The following is a 19,927-nucleotide window of genomic DNA, read 5'->3' as shown; positions in this document are numbered from 1 at the left end:
ACCTAAACTGTCAATGTTTGTTTGTTAAAAAATTGCGCACGAGAAAACGCACTATTCACAATAGAACTAAAGCAAAGCATTATATGTTCATGTGATCAGTGACAAGTGGCCTAAAATACTGAAAAACTTTGATATTTGGTCTAAGGTGAAGAGGTCTATTGTATCATTAGGCAATTACCATATGGATAAAAAGCAGGCCATTTACAATCAATGATCCCCTTAGGCCCCGTCCACACTATGCCGGATGAATTTGAATCCGCAGCTTTCACACCGAAACCGAGAAAAAAGTTTTCCGTCCACACATGAAAACGGATAAAATGTTTCGCGTCCAAACTAGTCCGATCAGAGGCGGCAAAAATGCTTCATTGCACATCTGAGCATGTGCATCGAAGCTGAAATTGAGCCCGCGGTGAATTTTTAGCTTTCCCGCCATGTTCCCATGACAATCATGACGTCATAGTATTCAAAAAACATTCGGGTACGAAATGTTTTCCGTCCACACTTATACGGCTAGCCGGCGTTTTCAAATTGTTCTGGAGACCGTATTCGAAAAAATTCGTTTTCGGAGAAGAATTGTTCCGGAGTCGCCCGGACTCGTGTGGACGGTAGGCCTAACCGAATAAATAAAAATTCGCATTCAAATTTATCCGGCATAATGTGGACGGGGCCTTAATTGATTGAATACAATTAAAGCTAAGCACATAAAAAGCGCAAGGCATGGATCTCAATCACAGTTGAGCACTTGCCACCAAGCAGAGATAACAGAAGAGAATCAAGAAAGCAGAGAAAAAGAAAGAGTAAGCAAAAATATTCGTAACTTGCGTGCCTTGCCTTTCCTTGCCTTGCCTTACCTTTCCTTGCCTTGCCTTTTGATTTGATTTACAATTAATCAGTTCTAATCAGTTAAATCAATTCTATTTTTACTCTATCTTGAAGAAACCAAGTTCCCACAATGGCTCAAGGTAGTTTCCTTTGTCTTGCCATGTTTGTTGTACTGGCTTCAGTGATGGTAGCAAATGCATATCTGAATGATCCTATTTTTAATTCTCGTCATCAAAGGGATTCTAGTAAAGGAGATCTTCATGGTAATATAGATCTCAGATTACTTAACAACGCTTGTACCCTATTATCCTAAATATTGCATAAGTAAAGAAAGAAAATAACGAGGACATTACGCCCGAGCTAAAGAGAATCTGTTAGCCTTTATGGAATTGCGCAAAGCAAATGCGAACAAGTGTAGAAATATTACATTTCATTAAGAAAAAACCCATCACATGAAAGCTCACACGAAAGCTATTAAGTTTATCGAGTTTGAGAATGTTTGGTCAAATACTGATCGATTATATTAGCAGGCTTTAGAAAGATCGTAAAATCAGAGAATGCATAGTTTTTGGCGGAGAAGCTGTCCTCAAACCCCATGCATTCTCTTAATTTTACGATATTTAAAAGCTTGCTACTCAAATAGGTAAACTTGGTAATAGTACTAATATTACTAATATCATCCTTTTTGTGTTGGACATCATTTCTTAATTAGATTAACATTTTCCCTGGGGCCCAGTCCCTTCCTCGATTTTGGTTAGGCGTATTACTGGGATACCTATGGCACCACAGCCGTAACATTCCTTTTTATTTTTTTGTTTTTTGTTTTTTTTCTTCTCGGCAAAATGGCAAATTTGCGCAATCGTTACTCAGGGGTCTTCAGGAACTTACCCAAGCGACCTTTGCGGGCATCTGCTATAAAATTCACATTCATAGTGCAATCAATTATCATGTACCAGAGGTCAATCAATGTCACTATGTTGTCAAGTGATTATGAGAGGGCGGAGCTAGTAGATCACGCGTCACAAGTTTATGTCTACGCATGCTCTATTTCGTTAATCGCCGCAATTCAAAACAGCCAAACTAGAAATATTAATTTATCAATTTCGTAAACAAAGATTTCAGGCCGAGAAGATAGCGATTATTTCGAAGACATTATTTCTAAGAATTTTCAATGAACTTCATGGGCAAAAGTTTGTTTTGGTTAACTACTCATGATTCATCTACTCGAAAAGTATTTTCTGCACGAACAAGCGAAGATCGATGGGGAGAACAGAGTTCCAAGAGTCAGAATTACCATAAGCGATAGTAAACCATTTCATTCAGCATGACCTGTTATTCTCTTGAACTTGACAATACAGTCTTATAGGCTATTATTTATTTATATTAACTTTTTTGGCTTAAAGTCTACTCACAAAAGAACATGAGGTACATAGCAATATTTATTTTAAGATTCTATGTGATTTAAGAAGCAAAATAAATAATTTGGTACGCACATTCCAGGGTTTAATATGCTAGCCCAAACGTGACAAAACTTCAAGTTGCATTTTTTCATGATCAAGCAGTACTTTTTATACATCAAGTTGATTTTATTTACACCAAGACCCTTGTGTTCTATGTCTAGTCATTTGTTTCGCTTGTCTAGTCATTTGTTTTTGATATCAAGCGCAATGTTTAAGTTGACAAGCAGCCATCGCAATCAAAAGTCATTTAGGTCTTTGCGATTTGCATACAAAAGGGAACGCTAGAAGCACTCAGGAGAAGATTGATTTCGATCAGCTTGCGATCGATGAACGCGCTAGGCCTGGAAGCTAGTTGCAGGGCGGGAGGAGGGAGGGCGTTGAAACGGGCATGGGCACTACTCTGCCTGTCAACAATGGCGGACCGTTTGTGGTGGAAGTTCGACTGACAAGATGATCTTTCAAAGGTAAATTTAGGCTTGTGTATCTTTGTTTTTAGCCAATAAAACAATTTTATTGGTGTTAGAGAACACCCAAAACATGATAAGAGTTTTCATTACGAAGAATTCGCTAGTTTTTGTACTCAAAGAACCATTTTTCATGGTGTTTACGCTAGATTTTATATAGCAAATGCGGGCGCAGTTGCTAGTCTACATTTGAGATGTCAAAAAACCAATCTTGCTCAAATTTGCTCAGTCTGATTTTTTTCACATAAGTAGAACACTATATGAACATTTAAAAAAAAATATAAACTAGGTTTTGGAAAACATTGTAATAAAGCCAAAAATGCCCTGCGCCCGCCTTCGCAAGCTGATCGAAATCAATCTTCTCCTGAGTGCTTCTAGCGTTCCCTTTTGTATGCAAATCGCAAAGACCTAAATGACTTTTGATTGTGATGGCTGCTTGTCAACTTAAACATTGCGCTTGATATCAAAAACAAATGACTAGACAAGCGAAACAAATGACTAGACATAGAATACAAGGGTCTTGGTGTAATGAAAATCAACTTGATGTATAAAAAGTACTGCTTGATCATGAAAAAATGCAACTTGAAGTTTTGTCACGTTTGGACTAGCATAGTTTAATCAGTCTTTACCGTTCGAAGCGTTATGATCTCCTTCAATTTTTCTTCAAAAATTATAAAATGTAAAGCAATTAAGAGAGAGGTTTTGAGCAAATATTAGCCTGTATTTACGTTTTAAAGGAAGCATTTTGATTTTAAAGCGAGCCGTGCGAATGTGCATGCTTTTGAAACGGGGCTGTACAACAAGCTAATTACGTATGCCAAAATCTGGATCCCGGAACTGGAATTTGGAGTTCCAGATTGAGTTATTCAGGTATCCCAGTCCACCCAGCCAACAGGGTCTTGTTAACAAGAAGTTTTGATCGAAAATTTCTCTTTGTGATGAACGGTTTTTAACCATTCACCTTTTTTTTTTACAGAAGAGAAAAGATCGCCCTGCGAATGTGCTAAAAATGATCGGCAGGGAACATTCTGGTTCATGAAGGTCAGCTGTCCTGATGGATATGGCTATACAGGAGGTTGTATATTCCCAGGGGTATTCGCTAAGCTTGGATATTGTTGTTACAGATAAATAAAAACAGCAGTAAACCCAATGTTATTTATCCAGGACCATGTTATGGATGTTAAAGTAATATAAAGCAAGAGTATGTAATACGAATAAAAAAGAAATCGTTGTCATACGAATAATAAAAGAATACTGAATAAAACTATCGAGGAATTACAATTGTTTCGTACTGAATTAACTTTGGGGGTGGCACATTATTTTAGCAGAAGATTGTTGTTCTAAATATTGTTATTAAACGCATGCCATTTAATCGTTTCTAGTTAAAGTTATTTATTCCATTTTTTGGCTTTCTTTCTTCCTTCCTTCCTTCCTTCCTTCCTTCCTTCCTTCCTTCCTTCCTTCCTTCCTTTCTTCTATGAAATCCATTGGTCCAGTCCCTCCCGCCGTCCTCGGTCACCCCTCAGGCCAGGCACCTCAGCATTACACCTGTTTTTATTGCCATCAAAAAGAACAACTCATCGCGAATCCCAACAAAAGAATGTAAATCTCTCCTCACAAGGGCTTCCACTACAGGAAAGCCCGCGATCCCTACCCCTTAACATGGAATTCGACCACGTTTTAAAGATCGTTGGTGAATTCGGCCCACATCAGAAGCGATTATATTTTTTACTCTGTTTTTCAATCGTTCCTGCTTCAATACAACTTCTATTGCATGTGTTTGTGGCCGCTCAACCATCCTGGATCTGCCTGGATTCTCCTTCGAATAGCACATGTCCGAAGAACAGATCTCACTGCTTAGAGAGGCAATATACTACAAAATTCACATCCATTGTGACTGAGGTATTGGTTAACATAATAAGATTTTAAGATTAAATTTTGCACGCTCGCTGCCCGATCTACTGACATATGACTCTGTAATGACCTAAAATCAAAAAGTTATGTCTGTTATTATTTTACTATCATTATTATATTCACGTCAAGTTGAATACTTTATTCAAATTCTCTAACTGGATTTGTTTAGCGATGATTTATTTTAAAAATACGAAAAGCTAAATTAGCTTTTTATCATAATTATAACTCACAAAACGTGGACTGATTTATTCCGTCTACGTTACAATGATGTAATACTCGAACGGTGAAAGCGTAGCTAAAAGGAACTAATATTGCTATAAATTTTAATCTATTTCGGTTATATTTTCTGCCGATAAAATATTTTTGGTTTTCATAATTTAGATTATGTAAATATATGCAAAAGTAGTTCAAATCAGGTGAATAAAATAATTTGGATGAAAACATGAAAATATTTTCAAAAGAATAGTATATCCTTATTCAACAAATACAAATTAATATTTTCCCTTAAAATTCCATAGATTTATAATCTCCAAACAGATTCTTTCAAACTTTTGTGATATAAACTCAATAAGAATGAATAACTAAAGATCTTCATTTTGATTGGATTCAAATTACTGAATATTGCTGTATATTTTCTGAAAATCAGTCATAATCTTCACGAAACGATTTTTTGCTGCGATTCCCAGTCATACGCGACCAACTTGACCAACTTGAGTTTTATTTGATGTCAATCAAAAGGGTTTCTTGAAAATTTCATAGGATTCCAACTCCAAATTTCAAATGCTTGACTGCATCAGCGCTATCTGTATTGACTTACCTGATCTTGAAGATACTCAAATCATTTTATAAGTCATTACCAATAGCTTTGAAGTGAAGCGTTTGAGATTCAAAGCTGAAAATCTGTGACATTTTATGGGAAAATTTATATCCAGAGAAAGAAATCCACAGCAACAAGAAGCATGAGATAAGGGCACTAAACGGTGTTTGCAGCACGATTACAGGTGTTGTGTGAGGTGTAGTTGGTGGCTTGATTATCATATTAGATACCCTTTTTATTGACCTCCGCAAAACACCATTTTTAGTTTTTGATGAGGTCCTTTTAAGTTTGTCGCATGTGAGAATATTGAGAATCGCAGTAAGAGGTGAATACATGAGCTGTACTGTTCCTTAGAATCATAAATATAAACAATCCATATTTTTGAATCACATTCCATTATATCTGAGAGCTGCAGGCTTATATTTTGTTTTCCACTGCCATCAACAATCAAAAATGATCAGTATACCTTTAATATTTTTGACTGGCGGCAGTGAAACCAAATTGCAATGGGCAAATTGCAACTATAGAGTTTGCAGTGTTTATGAAAATAGCATCAAGCTAGTAGATATATTAATGATATATGCTTTTCTTTCAGTGGGACCTTACTTGTGAAGATGCATTCAAAGCAGACCTTGTTCAGTCTATAGTCATGGGAGGCACACTTGCAGGAGCAATGTTATTTGGTGCCCTTGCAGACAAATATGGGAGACGCAAAATCTGGTACATTACATTATCAGGACTGGTCACTTTTGGATTTGCTAGCTCTTTTTCACTGACTTACAAAATTTATTGTTTATTGAGATTTCTCACTGGAATGTGCGCTGGTGGTGAGATATTGACGGCTTTCGTGCTTGCAACAGAAATTATTGGACCAACTTATAGAGGTTTTGCTGGGACAATGGCTCAGTGTTTTTTTACATCAGGACTTTTGATATTACCAATTGTGGCTTACCTTATAAGAGAATGGAGGACACTGTCGGTAGTGCTTTCTCTTCCAGCTACTGTTTTTGTGCTTTTCTTCAGGTAAGCAAATGTGTGGAAAAATATATTAGCCATGTGGATATGTCAAAGATAAGACGAAGTCCTTCCCATTTATTCCTTCTTTCCTTCATTTATTCCTTCATTGTTTTGTTCTTTCATTCATACCTTCCTTTCCTTCCTTCCTTCCTTCTTTCTTTCATTCATCCATTTAATTTTTGCTTGTTTGTTTGTTTGTGTGTTCCTTTGTTTGATTCAATATGATTCATTCATTCATTCCTTTCTTTCCTCCTTCCTCCATTCATTAAATATTTAGGCATTTATCTATTCATTAATTCATTCATCAAATTATTTCAGTCCTTTTTTAAATCATTCATTTATTCCTTCATTCTTCCTTACATTCAATTGTTTACCATATATGAATCATTCTTCTATGTTCCCTCCCTCCCTCTCCACTCCATTCATCCCCTCCCTCACCAATCAACTATAGAACCTTCCATCCATCTATCCTTCCCAGCCCATCATTCATCCATCCATCCATGCCCATTCACTCACTGTCTCATCCAACAATCCTCACTTCTTTTATTTTTATAGTTTACATTTTTCACATTCACTCACTCACTCACTCCCTCCCTCCCTCCCTCCCTCCCTCCCTCCCTCATATTTTTTTCATTCATTTACCAAAAACTAAAACAGATTATTCTGATTCTCTCTTCTATCCACCTTTGTAAAACCATTTCAATCCCCTGTTTTCCCATAAAAGTATCAAAATATTGAATATTAAAAAATTGACCATTTGAATTTTGTTTTTTGTATATTCTTTTTTGTTTTGTATTAGATATGTACCAGAGTCTGCTCGGTGGCTGATGATAAGAGGAAGAGTATCAGAAGCCGAGGATATCTTACTAGATATTGCATTAAAGAATGGAATAGCAATTCCGAAAAGTCTTATTCAGGTCAACAGACCATTCCACATTGGCACAAGATATGGGTGTCTTGATCTCTTCTGCACGCGGAAGACTTTCAAAACAACTTTTGTTCTGATATTCTTATGGTACGTAATTTATGGAAATATGAGCATACTGCGCTGAATAATGTTGCCATGGAAATATGTCAGTTGCATCATTTATGCAAACACTTTTATGTAAGTAGCTATGGAAGCATGGGATTATGCTAAGTTGCTGTTGTCGGCTGGCTGTGAGGTATATATCACACAACTGCAATAAATAAAGCCTGTTTTGAAGGGAGTGGTATGCCCATGCAATTCTGTCCTGCAAAGGGGTATTATGTATAAAGCTGCTTGACGGTTTGCACCCTCTCAGACTATCAGTGCTCCTTATTACGGGTATTTAAAGCTAAAGCAACACTGAACAGATAGACTTAAGAAGGAGACATGGAGACCCTTAAAGGTTCGAACCGATTGAATCTTGCTATGAAGGTCACAGTACATTAATCAACTGATGAGCAACGCTTGCTCCCAGCTGCTTTATATGATGATTTTTCCCCACTGAGAATACCAATAAATGATTTTTCTTGTTTGGCTTCACCAGGTTTATCAACACTCTAGTATATTATGGTCTATCTCTTAACACTAAACACCTTGGTGGCGATATCTATATGAGCTTCTTCTTGTATAGTGTGATGGAGATACCTGCTTATCTTACATGCTTTTGCTTCATTAACTGGTGAGTAATCTAATGAGAATATAGCACAACAAGTTATTGTTCTTGACTATGAAATAACGTCAATGAAGCTTACAACTGGGTTCTCACAAGTGCGGATCAGTCCTGGGTCTTGATTTCCAGACTCAACATCACATGGGTCTCTGTCTTGATTCAAGTTTGTTTTTCGCTGGGTTCGATCAGTTTTCTTTCTTCCACAAAAAAATACCTAACAACAGCTAACAATATAGCTAAATTCCAATTCAATGAGTCATCACCAACAATTAACTTACAGTCTTTCTGAAGACTACCAAAGGTGGCTGTGCATTGGCGTCAAATCACTGCACACCATGCCACCCAGTTAGCTCCATTGGTAAAAGCGTCAGTCTGTTGTGCGGGAGGTCGTGGTTCAAGCCTCGGCCGGACCAACACTCAGGGTCTTAAAATAACTGAGGAGAAGGTGCTGCCTTTGTAATTATATCTACAAATGGTTAGACCTTCAAGTCTTCTAGGACAAGGACTTAAAACCATAGGCCCCGTCTGTCTTCACTAGATAACCCTGTATAAGGAGGATGTGATTAAGATCCACTGAAGACGCTGGTGAAGACCATCTTCAGTGCCAGTGCTAACCGGCTGCCTTATCAATTGGGTCACAAGGCCTGTTAGGCATCCAGCCGTCCACCCAGGAGTGGTAAATGCATTACTTGACTGAGCATCGCAGAGTTGGTAGTTCTCCCTGGATTTAAGGAATTTTCTCCGGGTTTTCCAGTTTAACTCACGCTGCAAAACCAAACAAGCTAATTTCCAACGATTCGAGTCAGCCATGCCGTGACTTATATCAGCCCAGAGGTTGTTTCAGGGTTCAATCTGTGAGTTAGTCGTTCCCTGACTTAGATCAGCCCAGCTGGTTGTTTCAGGGTTTGATCTGTGAGTTAGCCATGCCCTGACTTTGATCAGCCTAGAGGTTGTTTCAGTGTTCTATCTGTGAGTTAGCCATGCCCTGACTTAGATCAGCCCAGAGGTTGTTTCAGGGTTGAATCTGTAAGTTAGCCATGCCCTAACTTAGATCACCCCAGAGGTTGTTTCAGTGTTCTATCTGTGAGTTAGCCATGCCCTAACTTAGATCAGCCCAGAGGTTGTTTCAGGGTTTGATCTGTGAGAGTTAGCCATACCCTGACTTAGATCAGCCCAGAGGTTGTTTCAGGGTTCATTCTGTGAGTTAGCAATGCCCTGACTTAGATCAGCCCAGAGGTTGTTACTAGGTCCGATTTGTGAGTTGGCCATGCCCTGAATTGACCAAATTGAAGGTTTTCTCAAACACGACAGTATGTCAACATTTATGTTTTTGGTTGCAGGATTGGGCGTCGAAAAAGCGTCTGTTATTATATGCTGTTAGCTGGAGTCGCAAGCATAGGCTGCTTATTTGCACAAACTGGTAGGTGGCTCAAAGAATCCTTCATTTTTCTAACCATTACACGTTTGCCTCAATACAATCGTCTTACATATTATGAAAGAATTCAATTCCCATCAAAGTCATCCTTTTAGTTGTTTTTAATGGGGCACTTGGATGAAAAATGGATAAAAATTGGAAATGACTTTAAACTTAGCTAAACGTATCTATATGGCCCCAATAGTAGCCAAGCAACATATTTTCTTCACAGTAAAATGTGTCGGATAAAATTTATCAATTTTATGCAAGCATATAAATTGGAAGTAAATGACGTCATTTACTCAACCCTATTGTTCTTTTCTCTTTTAACCCCAAATTTCTCAATTGCAAGTGGCTCCCAGGCGAACATTTTCACTAATCTGGTTTACATAATCATAATTGAGTCATATTATCCACAAATACTTCAATTATTCGGAATTTGAAAAATTGGGGCGTTTTCATCCAAGTGCCCCTTTAATGGCATTTGCTAATTTTTTTTTTCTTCTCAGAAAAAACTGGTGTTAGTCAAACACTAACAGTTGTATTTGCGATGATTGGCAAGTTTGGTATCTCTGCTTCGTTTGCTGTTATATATATTTACTCGGCAGAGCTGCTTCCTACAGTCGTCAGGTATCTTTTCTTTTCTTCCACCGCCCATTCTTTATAACTAAAACCCCGTTCACATCAGACCTTTCAACATACTAAGAGTTGTTTAGTTTAACTAGTGGCCTTTCGAACCACGCGCACGGCTAACTAGTCCCGTTTCAAATCTAAACTATATCTCGGGGATGTAGTTTTAGATAAAGGTTCAAACGCTAGGACGAGGTTTTGCATTAGAATTCAAGACAGATCGAGAGCTGCAGGCCCGAGGTCTTGAATTCTAATGCAAAACCGAGCCCTTGCGTTTGAACTGGTTTAAAATATCAACTAAGCCCTTAATTCCATTGTTTCGATGCAAAACACGAAATACTAAATTATAATGAATTCAGAGGTAGATTACTTTTGTTTTGTCTTTTGTAAATAGAGTGCTTACAATATATCCGTGTAATTAAAAACCTATCCCGGGTTTATAATTCAGCTTCGCTCCCAACTGTTGATATCAATTCCGCCCCCAGCTTTAAGAATCTGGGTTTTCCGAAGAATTTAAGAACCTACATCAAACAATGGATTTAAGGTGTGGTTGATTTTCAATCCTGTTTAAAGATGGCGACAAGCAACGAAGGACGTGAGATAGAGAAACAGATAACTAAACAACTGGTTAGTTGGTGTGAACGGAATATAAGAATATAATCCATTATCCCAAAGTTTTCTGTCATGGTTTTGTCGTGGTAATAATATACACCGATTCGAAATATGGTGACCCGTTTGAATAACTATTGTTCTGTACTGTCTAGCGACTGACTAGCCTCGTGTTCTTGTGGAAACATAAAAGCGTTTTCACATGTATGACAGGGCTAGTCCGCAGTCCAGAACGATAGTTATTCAAATTGATGGCCATATTTCGATTCGGTGTAGGAGAAAACATTTTCCCATGAATATTCACCAACGAAAAGGGGTTTTACCGTGTCATTGCAAATGTCAGAACACAGGCTATTTTATTATAATTTCTTTTGTTCTTTCTATTTACTTAGAAATGTTGGGATGGGTGTGTGTTCGGTGTCATCAAGGATCGGAGGAATCTGTGCTCCATTTGTGGTTTATCTGGTAAGTGGCTTCTACTTTTCTTCTAATTGTCCTATTTTTTCTCTTATAGGGTACATAGTAACCACCCCTCATACTCACCACCCCTCCCCATGGTCCGATTCACCTCACTATAACCCCCTGTGTCATTTTTTCTCTTACAATGTACATACTAACCACCCCTTCCCATGTTCCGATTCACCTCACTATAACCCCCTGTGTCATTTTTTCTCTTACAGGGTACATACTCACCACCCCTCCCCATGGTCCGATTCACCTCACCTATAACCCCCTGTGTCATTTTTTTTCTCTTACAGGGTACATACTTACTTACCACCCCTCCCCATGGTCTGATTCATCTCACTATAACCCCCTGTTTCATCTTTTTCTCCTACAGGGTACATACTCACCACCCCTCCCCATGGTCGTATTTGGCATGTGTTCATTCAGCGCAGGCGTACTAAGCCTCATATTACCCGAGACATTAAACAAACCTTTACCAGAAACACTAGACGACAGTGGATACGAAGGCCTTAGAAACAACACCTTTGAACAGCTACAAATGAATCATCTAACTTATATTCGCGAGGAAGAAATATTTAAAGCCAATGAATCGGATTTTGATTACGACGACGAACTTGTCTCAGAGAAAACAACTTTTATCTGATAGAAGAGATTCACGAAATTATAATTGTCGAAACGTCGAGTAAACTTGTCGCCATAAATTTTATAATCAAATGTTTTAAAACGACGAAATGCTTAGAAGAGATATATTTAATAGAGTTTATCTCTGGGGAAGAATAGGCCCTCTAAGAAGATTTCCCCCAAGGACTGGAATACCGGCCTCCATTTTAGCTGATATGTTCAAAGGAGATCAAAGCGAGATCTTTTGACGCCATGTTGGATGATATGAAAAAATCTGGACTTGAACGCCATGTTGGATGATATTTAAAAAATCTGGACTTGGCCGCCATGTTGGATGAGTCAGTTGGATGCTATTTAAAAAATCTGGACTTGGCCGCCATGTTGGATGATATTTAAAAAATCTGGACTTGGCCGCCATGTTGGATGATATTAAAAAAATCTGGACTTGGCCGCCATGTTGGATGATATTTAAAAAATCTGGACTTGGCCGCCATGTTGGATGAGTCAGTTGGATGCTATTTAAAAAATCTGGACTTGGCCGCCATGTTGGATGATATTTAAAAAATCTGGACTTGGCCGCCATGTTGGAAAGTATCTGGACATAGTGGATAATATAGAAAAATCTTTCGTCGATTTGATCGCCATGTTGGATGATATAAAAAGTATTGATAGACCGCCATCTTGGAAAATATTATAAATTTATTGAGAGGGCCGTCATGTTGGATAATATTTATTACGATGATATATTGTTTCCTTAAAACAGTAGAATCGTTACTTGCAAGAATGTAGAATCCAGATTAAAGAGGGAAATTATGCCAGTTTGCTAACACTAAAAACAAATTGAAAACATAAAATAAAATACTAGAAGAATCAATGTTTTACTTCTTACTCTGAAGTAGTTGCTTGACAATAGGCTGTTTGCAGCACGATGGTGTCAAAAAACCTTTTGCAATAGATTGACACATGATTGTTACTGGATGGCAAAAAAATGGACTTCCTTTATTTAAAGATTTTTTGCTGGATTACTAATGTCGTATCCAAAACCTTTTCAAAAATACTTTATTCCCTTATAGATACTGGCACAACTTTTACAATACAAACACTTTGAACTTCAACGGACCTTCACTGGGACGCATGAATATTATACGCAAAATCGTGGCTAACCCTGAGCAACAGAGAAAACTGAAATAGCGCAGCGCACTGATTCTAAAAATAGCTTAAAGATTCGGACAAACATTGCATTCTGTTTAACCGCTACGAGGATTATACGAACCGATTTTATTATTTTTACTTAAAATTACAATAATAACCCATGTAAACTAAGATCAACTGCGATCGGCTGTGAAAAGTATCTGCTGAAAGTAAACTTGTAAGTTTGTTTGTCCGAATTTCGCCTTTGTCTTCGTTTTTATGACGTCACAACTGCGCTGCGCTGAATTAATATGTGCCTATTTCAAAAAACGTCGGTCGGTGACCTGAAATCTGAAATCAGAGACCGAGTAGCACGCTGCAAAATGTAATATATTCAGAGCCGAACCACGTAGTTTCCTATTACATTAGAATATGAAGCATTTCCTTAGAGTCAGGAATGTGATTTTTCGTATCTTAGCCAGAAAACATAAAAACACAAAAATTCGTTTTAGTTTAGATCGCCCATCTTAGATCTCCGCCCGACAACATTTTCTGAAACATGCCGTGTATTTTCTTACCTGATGGTCGTCTCGACTGGTGATACGCCTTAAATGACACAGCTTGACTCGACGTTTTTCCTTTGGTCTCAGCAGACTTTATTCTCTTTCTGTGCACACGACAAAAACAGCACAAGCAACAGCCAGAAAGAAAAATGAGAATAACGATTGCTATCGCAACCACGATGGATAGACGAGCATAGGATGACAGGGATTCCCACCACACGAGAAACGCTGTGAAAAAAAATCAGTAGATTTTATTAACTGCAATTTTCATAAACATGCGAACTCTGCGTCTGCGAGCTGCACACTGAAATTTGTTTTTCCTTGCCTTCAATCAAACATATAAAAGGTACCGACTGATATCGATGAGGTTTGAAATGTGTTTGCTGGAAACCAGTTTTTATGTGCATGGCAAATAAAAATTGCCACACACCGAAAATTGTCCGTGTGGACGAGACGACACATAAATGTGGCAATTATTTTGACGTCATCTGTGTCATCTAGTTCTTTTCTTTATTGACGCCATCTTGCTTTGTACCCTAGCCTTCATTTCATAGGCATCTCCGCTGTCCAAAATTATTACTGACGCAAAATGACAAATATTTGTTGATCGTCTACACGAGCAAACAAAAGTTGCCACGTGGGAATTGTTCGTGTAGACGGGGCTTTAGTCCCTTCACTCTTACATGTTTCTTCCAAAACCTCAATTTATACTCCCGGCCCTAAGATACTAATAACGGGTCTCCATTTCCATGTTTGTATTTTTTTCAATGAAAAATTTGATAAACTTAACTTACAGCATCCTTTTGTAGAGAGAGGGATAACGTGGTCAATGATAGGTGTTTTTGCGATGCTCACCATCTTTGTGCCATAGTAAAGCCATAACTTAAAATAAAATAGTAATTATTCTTAAAAATACACTTGTGAAATAAGTGTGGCTTATATTCATGCGTTCGAATATATATATATATATATATATATATATAAAATGTCAAGAAATTACGCTGGGCTTCAGTTGATAAAAGTCTTTGAATCTCAGGGTCTGATCCAAATGAGAACCAAACACGGAGCACTACGTGTTGTCAACGCTGACGTGACAGAATTCTATTGCTGGGTTTCAATCAGCTGATAAAATTCTTTGAATCTTATTATCTGCTCCAATAGCATGGCTAAACAATGACCACCATGTGCTGTCAGCCAGAAAGAATTCTATTGCTGGGTTTCAATCAGCTGATAAAATTCTTTGAATCTTATTATCTGCTCCAATAGCATGGCTAAACAATGACCACCATGTGCTGTCAGCCAGACAGAGTTCTATCGAAAAATTGACGAACATTTTAGAGTCAGGAAATGACGCCAAGTGATCATAAAACCCAGCAATAGCAAGATTCTTCCACTGATAGGGATTTCATCACAGCATGGGACTGAATTGTTCTAAATAAAGTCTGGAAATTATAAAATTGGTTTGGCAGAACCCTTCTGAAACCTACAGCACGGTGCATTCTGGTGTAGCTTGGGTGCAAACAACATCATAGAACAACACTTATGCCGTTTGGGTAGAGGGTGCTGGCTTCATACCTTTACTCTGATATGTTTGCTATCATCAGCTGAAAGCATTGAATTCAAGAACACTCCAATAGTGAAAGAGCTGTAGTTGTAATGGAATCCTGGAACTGCTGCACTACTGTTTGTAACTTCGTGTTGAGTCCAGTCTAAAACAGCATCGGTTGACTGAAAAAGAATGAGAACTAGTATTATTTATGTTAGGGTTACTGACGTAAAAGCCACTCCAAATTCTCCAATTATTCTCAAGCCCCATTTACACTGGCGATTTTTGCGGCGATATTTGCTGCGATTTTTGTGGCAATTTTCGGAAATATGAAATCTTTTGTCTCATCCTTCAAAAGAGACGTTTGTCTAGGAAAATCTTGGTATCCTGAAAAAAACTTTACAAGTAAATTCTTTACCATTATTTATTATGGACAACTGCAAAAAAATCGCCGCAAAAATCGCTAGTGTAAAAGGGGCTTCAGGAGTTCGCACTGCAATTTTTTTCTCGACAAAATCTTGATTTTCTTCTCTTAATTCAGTCATTCAGAAATCGTTTCATAAAACTGTGTTCTATTTTACTGAGCTATTTCTAAAGTCATTGAAACAAAATTTGAATTTTGCTTTTTAATTGTCTTTTTACATTTGTTTGGCTTCGACTAGACCCTAATTATACCAAAAACCATGAGTAAAATAATGATGCTTTTAAAAATACTGTTTCTATGAACCAGTTCAATTTTGTATATTTAATTAAGCCTTAATAGACATCACACTTATCAGCATATTTGAAGTTTAAACCTTCATAACTTAGAGACGCATCACTCAAATCAAGAAATATTTTACCATTCAACTATTTACTTCGTGTAGAATCAGATTAGTACTGAAATTATTGTCGAAGGGTTCATGAAATGCTAGTCTCATACTCATCTACTTCGTTGATACAAAAGATCGATTATCGCACCATATTCAAGCAAACCTTAAATTCAAAAGACGAAAATATAGCGCTTGAAAAATCCTCTTATTTCGGCTCAATAAGTCATTTCATTTCCGGAAAGACTCTTTCTATTGTTTCCCCCTGGGCCAATCAGAATACTAAAAAAGTCAGCCTCTCGTTCCTCGGTGCTGAACAAGAGGAACGTGGGCCCTGGGTTCGAATTTTTGTCGTTTCAAATTTCATTTTGTCCTCATCTTCCATTTTAACAGAAAGCGAAGCGAATTTACGTGCACATGTAATGTCTTGTCTGTAGATTTATAGTTTTGTAAAACATGATAAAAGTAAACATCTTCTGAAAGCTAAATATACGTAGTTTTCGAAAAACAATTTAAAAGTGTGTGTTTTGGAACACAAAAAAACGTTATTTGGTTTCTCCGAGGTTTTTGAGCGACAAAAATAGTTTGTTTAAGACGTCTTAGCTCTGAAACTTTGGATAATGATAAATCGGCACTCTAAGCGATCTGAAAATGGGGTCTAAGATCTCTCAACGGTTTTCTTCTATTGAAAAGAAATAGCCTATTTTGCAATCGTAACCATTGAAATCTCATGCCAGCATCCGGATATATCGATCGTACGCGTAATTTAAAATCTAAAAATTAAGATATTAAGAAATCTGACTGGAAACCTTAGTATCTCACTAAACCATGGTTTTCTTCTAGGTTTTTTGTTCTTTTCAATTCCAATTTCCCCTTTTCCGGCTCCATCAGCTTTTATGTCGTTTTTGGTGAATGATTCCGTGCAGCTCATCGTTTTTTTGATCGAGCATTCAGTCAGTCCATTACTGAGACCATTAAGAACATCACCAAAAACTCTAGCTACGTGACAAGTGTGGCATTTTGTCTGAACATACACATTGAGCACTTCACGAAATTCTTATATGAGCTATCAACGGCAAGGAACACTGACAAGTATAAATTCCATCGAAGTTTGTTTAATCAGCCTTAAATAATTACTTTATCTTACCGAGCTTTCGACCTACGTGGTCATCTTCAGGGTAACATATGGAACTCGTTACACAACCGTATAAGATAAACCATAGTTAATTGAGGGGAATGGTTAGGAATCCCTTTTGTTTACAGGTCTTTGTTCAATTTTTTCAAGCGTAACTGTGCACGGCAATCATTTGTTTTACCATTGTTTTACCATTGCTGGCAATGGCTGGGTGAACAGACCAAAATCTTTCTTTTGGCTGCTAGTTCAAAATACTTAAAGATTTATTTCTTACAACAATTCCATAAGTTTATGTTTACTTACTTTGCAATTTCGGATGAGCATAAATCCAACAATGTGCACGGTCAAGACCGGTTCAACATTAAAAGCGAACAAAGACCTGATAACAATAGGTTTTCTAACCATTCCCCTCTATTAACTAAGGATAAATTTCGCTATCAAAACAATGAGCGCGCGCCTCAATTATGATCTTACAAAAAGAGCGCGCGGTCAATCAGTCGTCTAGCAAACTTAAATAATTAGTGATGGTAGAATTCTACCACTGTCTCTGTTAAACCAAATGTTCTTTCTCTTTGCTATGTGGCAAGCCTACTCCCACTGCCTTTATTTGTGGGAAAGCATAGGCTCGCTGGAGATAAAAAGACAACAGCTCGAATAACATCAATATCTTTTCAAAGTTGTCGGTTGAATACTTTGTTTCCCTTTTCAATTTTAGTTTCCCTCTTCCGAGTCCATTTGCTTTTAAATCCTTTTTAGTGAATGATTCTGTACTACTTATCAAGTCGGTTCTTTAAGCACATCAAAAAAATCCCTAGATATCTGACAAGTATCACATTTGGTGAGAGTTATCAACTGCAAGGAGCATCCACAAAAATCAATTCCATCAAATTTTCAGGCTTTTCTCACTTGAACGACTCGAAATTAAGGAAAATATCGTTTGTGGCAAAGTTAAGGCTGCTGGCGATAAAAAGAAAATCGCTAACTACACAAGAAGAAGAACAAGTGTTTTGCCATTTAACAACATCACAGTAAGGAAAATATCGCTTGTGGCAAAGTAAAGGCTGCTGGCGATAAAAAGAAAACAGCTGAACTACACAAGAAGAAGAAACAAGAGTCTCGCCATTTAACAACATGAATATCTTTTTAAGCTTGTCATATTTGGATCCAGTGAATACATCTATTACAGATAATGCCACACTTGTCCAGTGTCCCATCAAGATACCACTAGCATCATGGGACTCGTCTTCGTTTGACGCAGCAGCTAAAGTCTCAACTCTCCTGGCCGTTACTGCCAACTTCATCACGATGCCATTCACCATATTTTTCAATGCTCTGATTATTTTCGTTGTTTGGAAGAATCCGTCTCTTCAAATTGAGCGGGTCATAGTTCTGGCTTATTTAGCCTTAGCTGACTTGTTGGTAGGACTGATTTGTCAACCTTTGTTCATAGCCAGAGGAGTATCCCAGCTAAAAAGAAACAACATTAGATGTGATATAAACACTGTTTATATTTTGTCTCACTTTCTTTTTGTGATCACTGCTTCTCTTCAGCTTGCGCTTGTCACATACGAGCGATATATAGCCATTATCCATCCATACCAATACCCAACACTAGTCACAGTCAAGAGACTCACTTATGCAACCATAGTAATCTGGTCTTTAAACATGATTGTATCAATACTGCTTTTTGCCCTTCTGGCTTTTGGCATAAACGTTTGGTATATCCATATTTTGTATATTACCTCAGGCATATTCTTAACCACTGTAATGGTTTACTGGTATGTTCGCATTTTTGTTGTCATAAGAAGGAAGAGAAGAATAGGTCAGCAGCAGCAAAATGTCAACATGAATAATGTACACACCCAATAAAACTACAAAGGAGCCATAACAGCTGCTCTCCTTCTTGGCTGCTTTTTGGTTTCTCTTATTCCATCGTTATGTACGTTTTTGTTGAAACAAGTGCTAGGGTCTGGTTTTTCAAATTCTGTATTTCTTTTCTTGCGTCCTTGGGTTTTGACATTTGTCCAGTTAGCTTCCTTTATTAACCCAATAATTTATGGTCTACGAGTAAGAGAATTAAGAGGAAAGTGTTTCCAAGTGTTAGGATTCGCCATTAACAGTGTCCCTTGGTAGATTATATGATTTCTTTTCTTTTCCTTGAAAGATACGTAGATACAAAACCAGATAGAGTGCACGAACTAAACCCGTGAAACAGATACTAACTTTTAGTACTAAATGGTGATAAATAAACTATAGAAAGCAAAGGATTCTGTATGAAATAGTACTAATTAGTACTAATTAATGTTCACGGATTTAGTGCGTGGATTGCAAGCATTCCCAAGAGAGGCAAAAGACAAAAACATTAACAATGGATGCTAATGAGAAATCGTTTGTTAAATGGCACCAATATGGCCGCGATTACGTAACGTGCAAACGAAGAATATAGTGAGTGCGGTTCATTGCTTCTAGATCTAGGCACTTATGTGAAACTAACTGTCGCTTTTTCTTATTTTTCTTGCTGTTTACACTTGTACAAATCGATCTATTTTATGTTTCGCTAGAATACGATTAGGAACGCATTTCGCTCGAAGACTCGCGTCTCGGTAAATATTCACCGATATTCACTTCGCCTTCGGCGAATAATTGTTAAGTATTACGAACAATGAGTTTTTAAAAATAAGTTGTTGAAAATGTAATAATAAGATTTAAATAAATATATATATATATATGTAACAATGTAAAAAAAAGTATTCTATCATCAGCACAACTTATCAGTTGAAATTGCACAAATTTCGCCCTCAGCTGCCTGCATTATACCTACGAATGCTGCGTGCCTCAGTAATTATCTATTAAATATTACTTGTAAATAATGA

The 19,927-nt window shown here is 37.4% G+C and overlaps 3 protein-coding genes across 3 annotated transcripts; 2 read left to right on the top strand and 1 right to left on the bottom strand.

Annotated features, from left to right (window-relative positions):
* Positions 1 to 456: 456 nt before the first annotated feature.
* LOC116299909 (kappa-actitoxin-Avd4a-like) lies at positions 457 to 4,010 on the top strand. Its single transcript, XM_089026077.1, has 3 exons — positions 457 to 797; positions 937 to 1,085; positions 3,723 to 4,010. The coding sequence occupies exons 2-3, from the start codon at positions 953 to 955 to the stop codon at positions 3,872 to 3,874; spliced, it is 285 nt and encodes a 94-aa protein (XP_088882203.1). The 5' UTR covers positions 457 to 797; positions 937 to 952; the 3' UTR covers positions 3,875 to 4,010.
* Positions 4,011 to 4,316: 306 nt separating this feature from the next.
* LOC116299912 (solute carrier family 22 member 15-like) lies at positions 4,317 to 12,744 on the top strand. The gene is made up of 8 exons (XM_031708629.2): positions 4,317 to 4,648; positions 6,073 to 6,500; positions 7,294 to 7,509; positions 8,006 to 8,140; positions 9,472 to 9,551; positions 10,055 to 10,175; positions 11,177 to 11,249; positions 11,623 to 12,744. The coding sequence occupies exons 1-8, from the start codon at positions 4,409 to 4,411 to the stop codon at positions 11,890 to 11,892; spliced, it is 1,563 nt and encodes a 520-aa protein (XP_031564489.2). The 5' UTR covers positions 4,317 to 4,408; the 3' UTR covers positions 11,893 to 12,744.
* On the bottom strand, positions 12,563 to 14,441 carry LOC148913626 (uncharacterized). The gene is made up of 3 exons (XM_089034286.1): positions 14,359 to 14,441; positions 13,580 to 13,792; positions 12,563 to 12,699 (listed from the first exon to the last, which is right to left on the bottom strand). The coding sequence occupies exons 1-3, from the start codon at positions 14,420 to 14,422 to the stop codon at positions 12,668 to 12,670; spliced, it is 309 nt and encodes a 102-aa protein (XP_088890412.1). The 5' UTR covers positions 14,423 to 14,441; the 3' UTR covers positions 12,563 to 12,667.
* Positions 14,442 to 19,927: the final 5,486 nt, after the last annotated feature.

This window comes from Actinia tenebrosa, unplaced genomic scaffold (genome assembly GCF_029948245.1).
Source record: "Actinia tenebrosa isolate PJP-AT-01 unplaced genomic scaffold, QUT_ActTen_1.0 PGA_scaffold0__85_contigs__length_37466705, whole genome shotgun sequence".
In the NCBI taxonomy this organism is placed as follows: domain Eukaryota; kingdom Metazoa; phylum Cnidaria; class Anthozoa; order Actiniaria; family Actiniidae; genus Actinia; species Actinia tenebrosa.
This window is presented reverse-complemented; position numbering and strand designations above follow the sequence as displayed.

Excerpts from the sequence above, each read along its gene's own strand:
- LOC116299912 (XM_031708629.2), top strand. The coding sequence starts at position 4,409 with ATGGAATTCGACCACGTTTTAAAGATCGTTGGTGAATTCGGCCCACAT. Across the intron at positions 4,649-6,072 it reads TCACATCCATTGTGACTGAG|TGGGACCTTACTTGTGAAGA; the intron begins GTATTGGTTAAC and ends CTTTTCTTTCAG. Across the intron at positions 6,501-7,293 it reads GTTTTTGTGCTTTTCTTCAG|ATATGTACCAGAGTCTGCTC; the intron begins GTAAGCAAATGT and ends GTTTTGTATTAG.
- LOC116299909 (XM_089026077.1), top strand. The coding sequence starts at position 953 with ATGGCTCAAGGTAGTTTCCTTTGTCTTGCCATGTTTGTTGTACTGGCT. Across the intron at positions 1,086-3,722 it reads TAGTAAAGGAGATCTTCATG|AAGAGAAAAGATCGCCCTGC; the intron begins GTAATATAGATC and ends TTTTTTTTACAG.
- LOC148913626 (XM_089034286.1), bottom strand. The coding sequence starts at position 14,422 with ATGGTGAGCATCGCAAAAACACCTATCATTGACCACGTTATCCCTCTC. Across the intron at positions 13,793-14,358 it reads TCTCTCTACAAAAGGATGCT|CGTTTCTCGTGTGGTGGGAA; the intron begins GTAAGTTAAGTT and ends TTTTTTTCACAG. Across the intron at positions 12,700-13,579 it reads CCAGTCGAGACGACCATCAG|TGTTAGCAAACTGGCATAAT; the intron begins GTAAGAAAATAC and ends ATTTGTTTTTAG.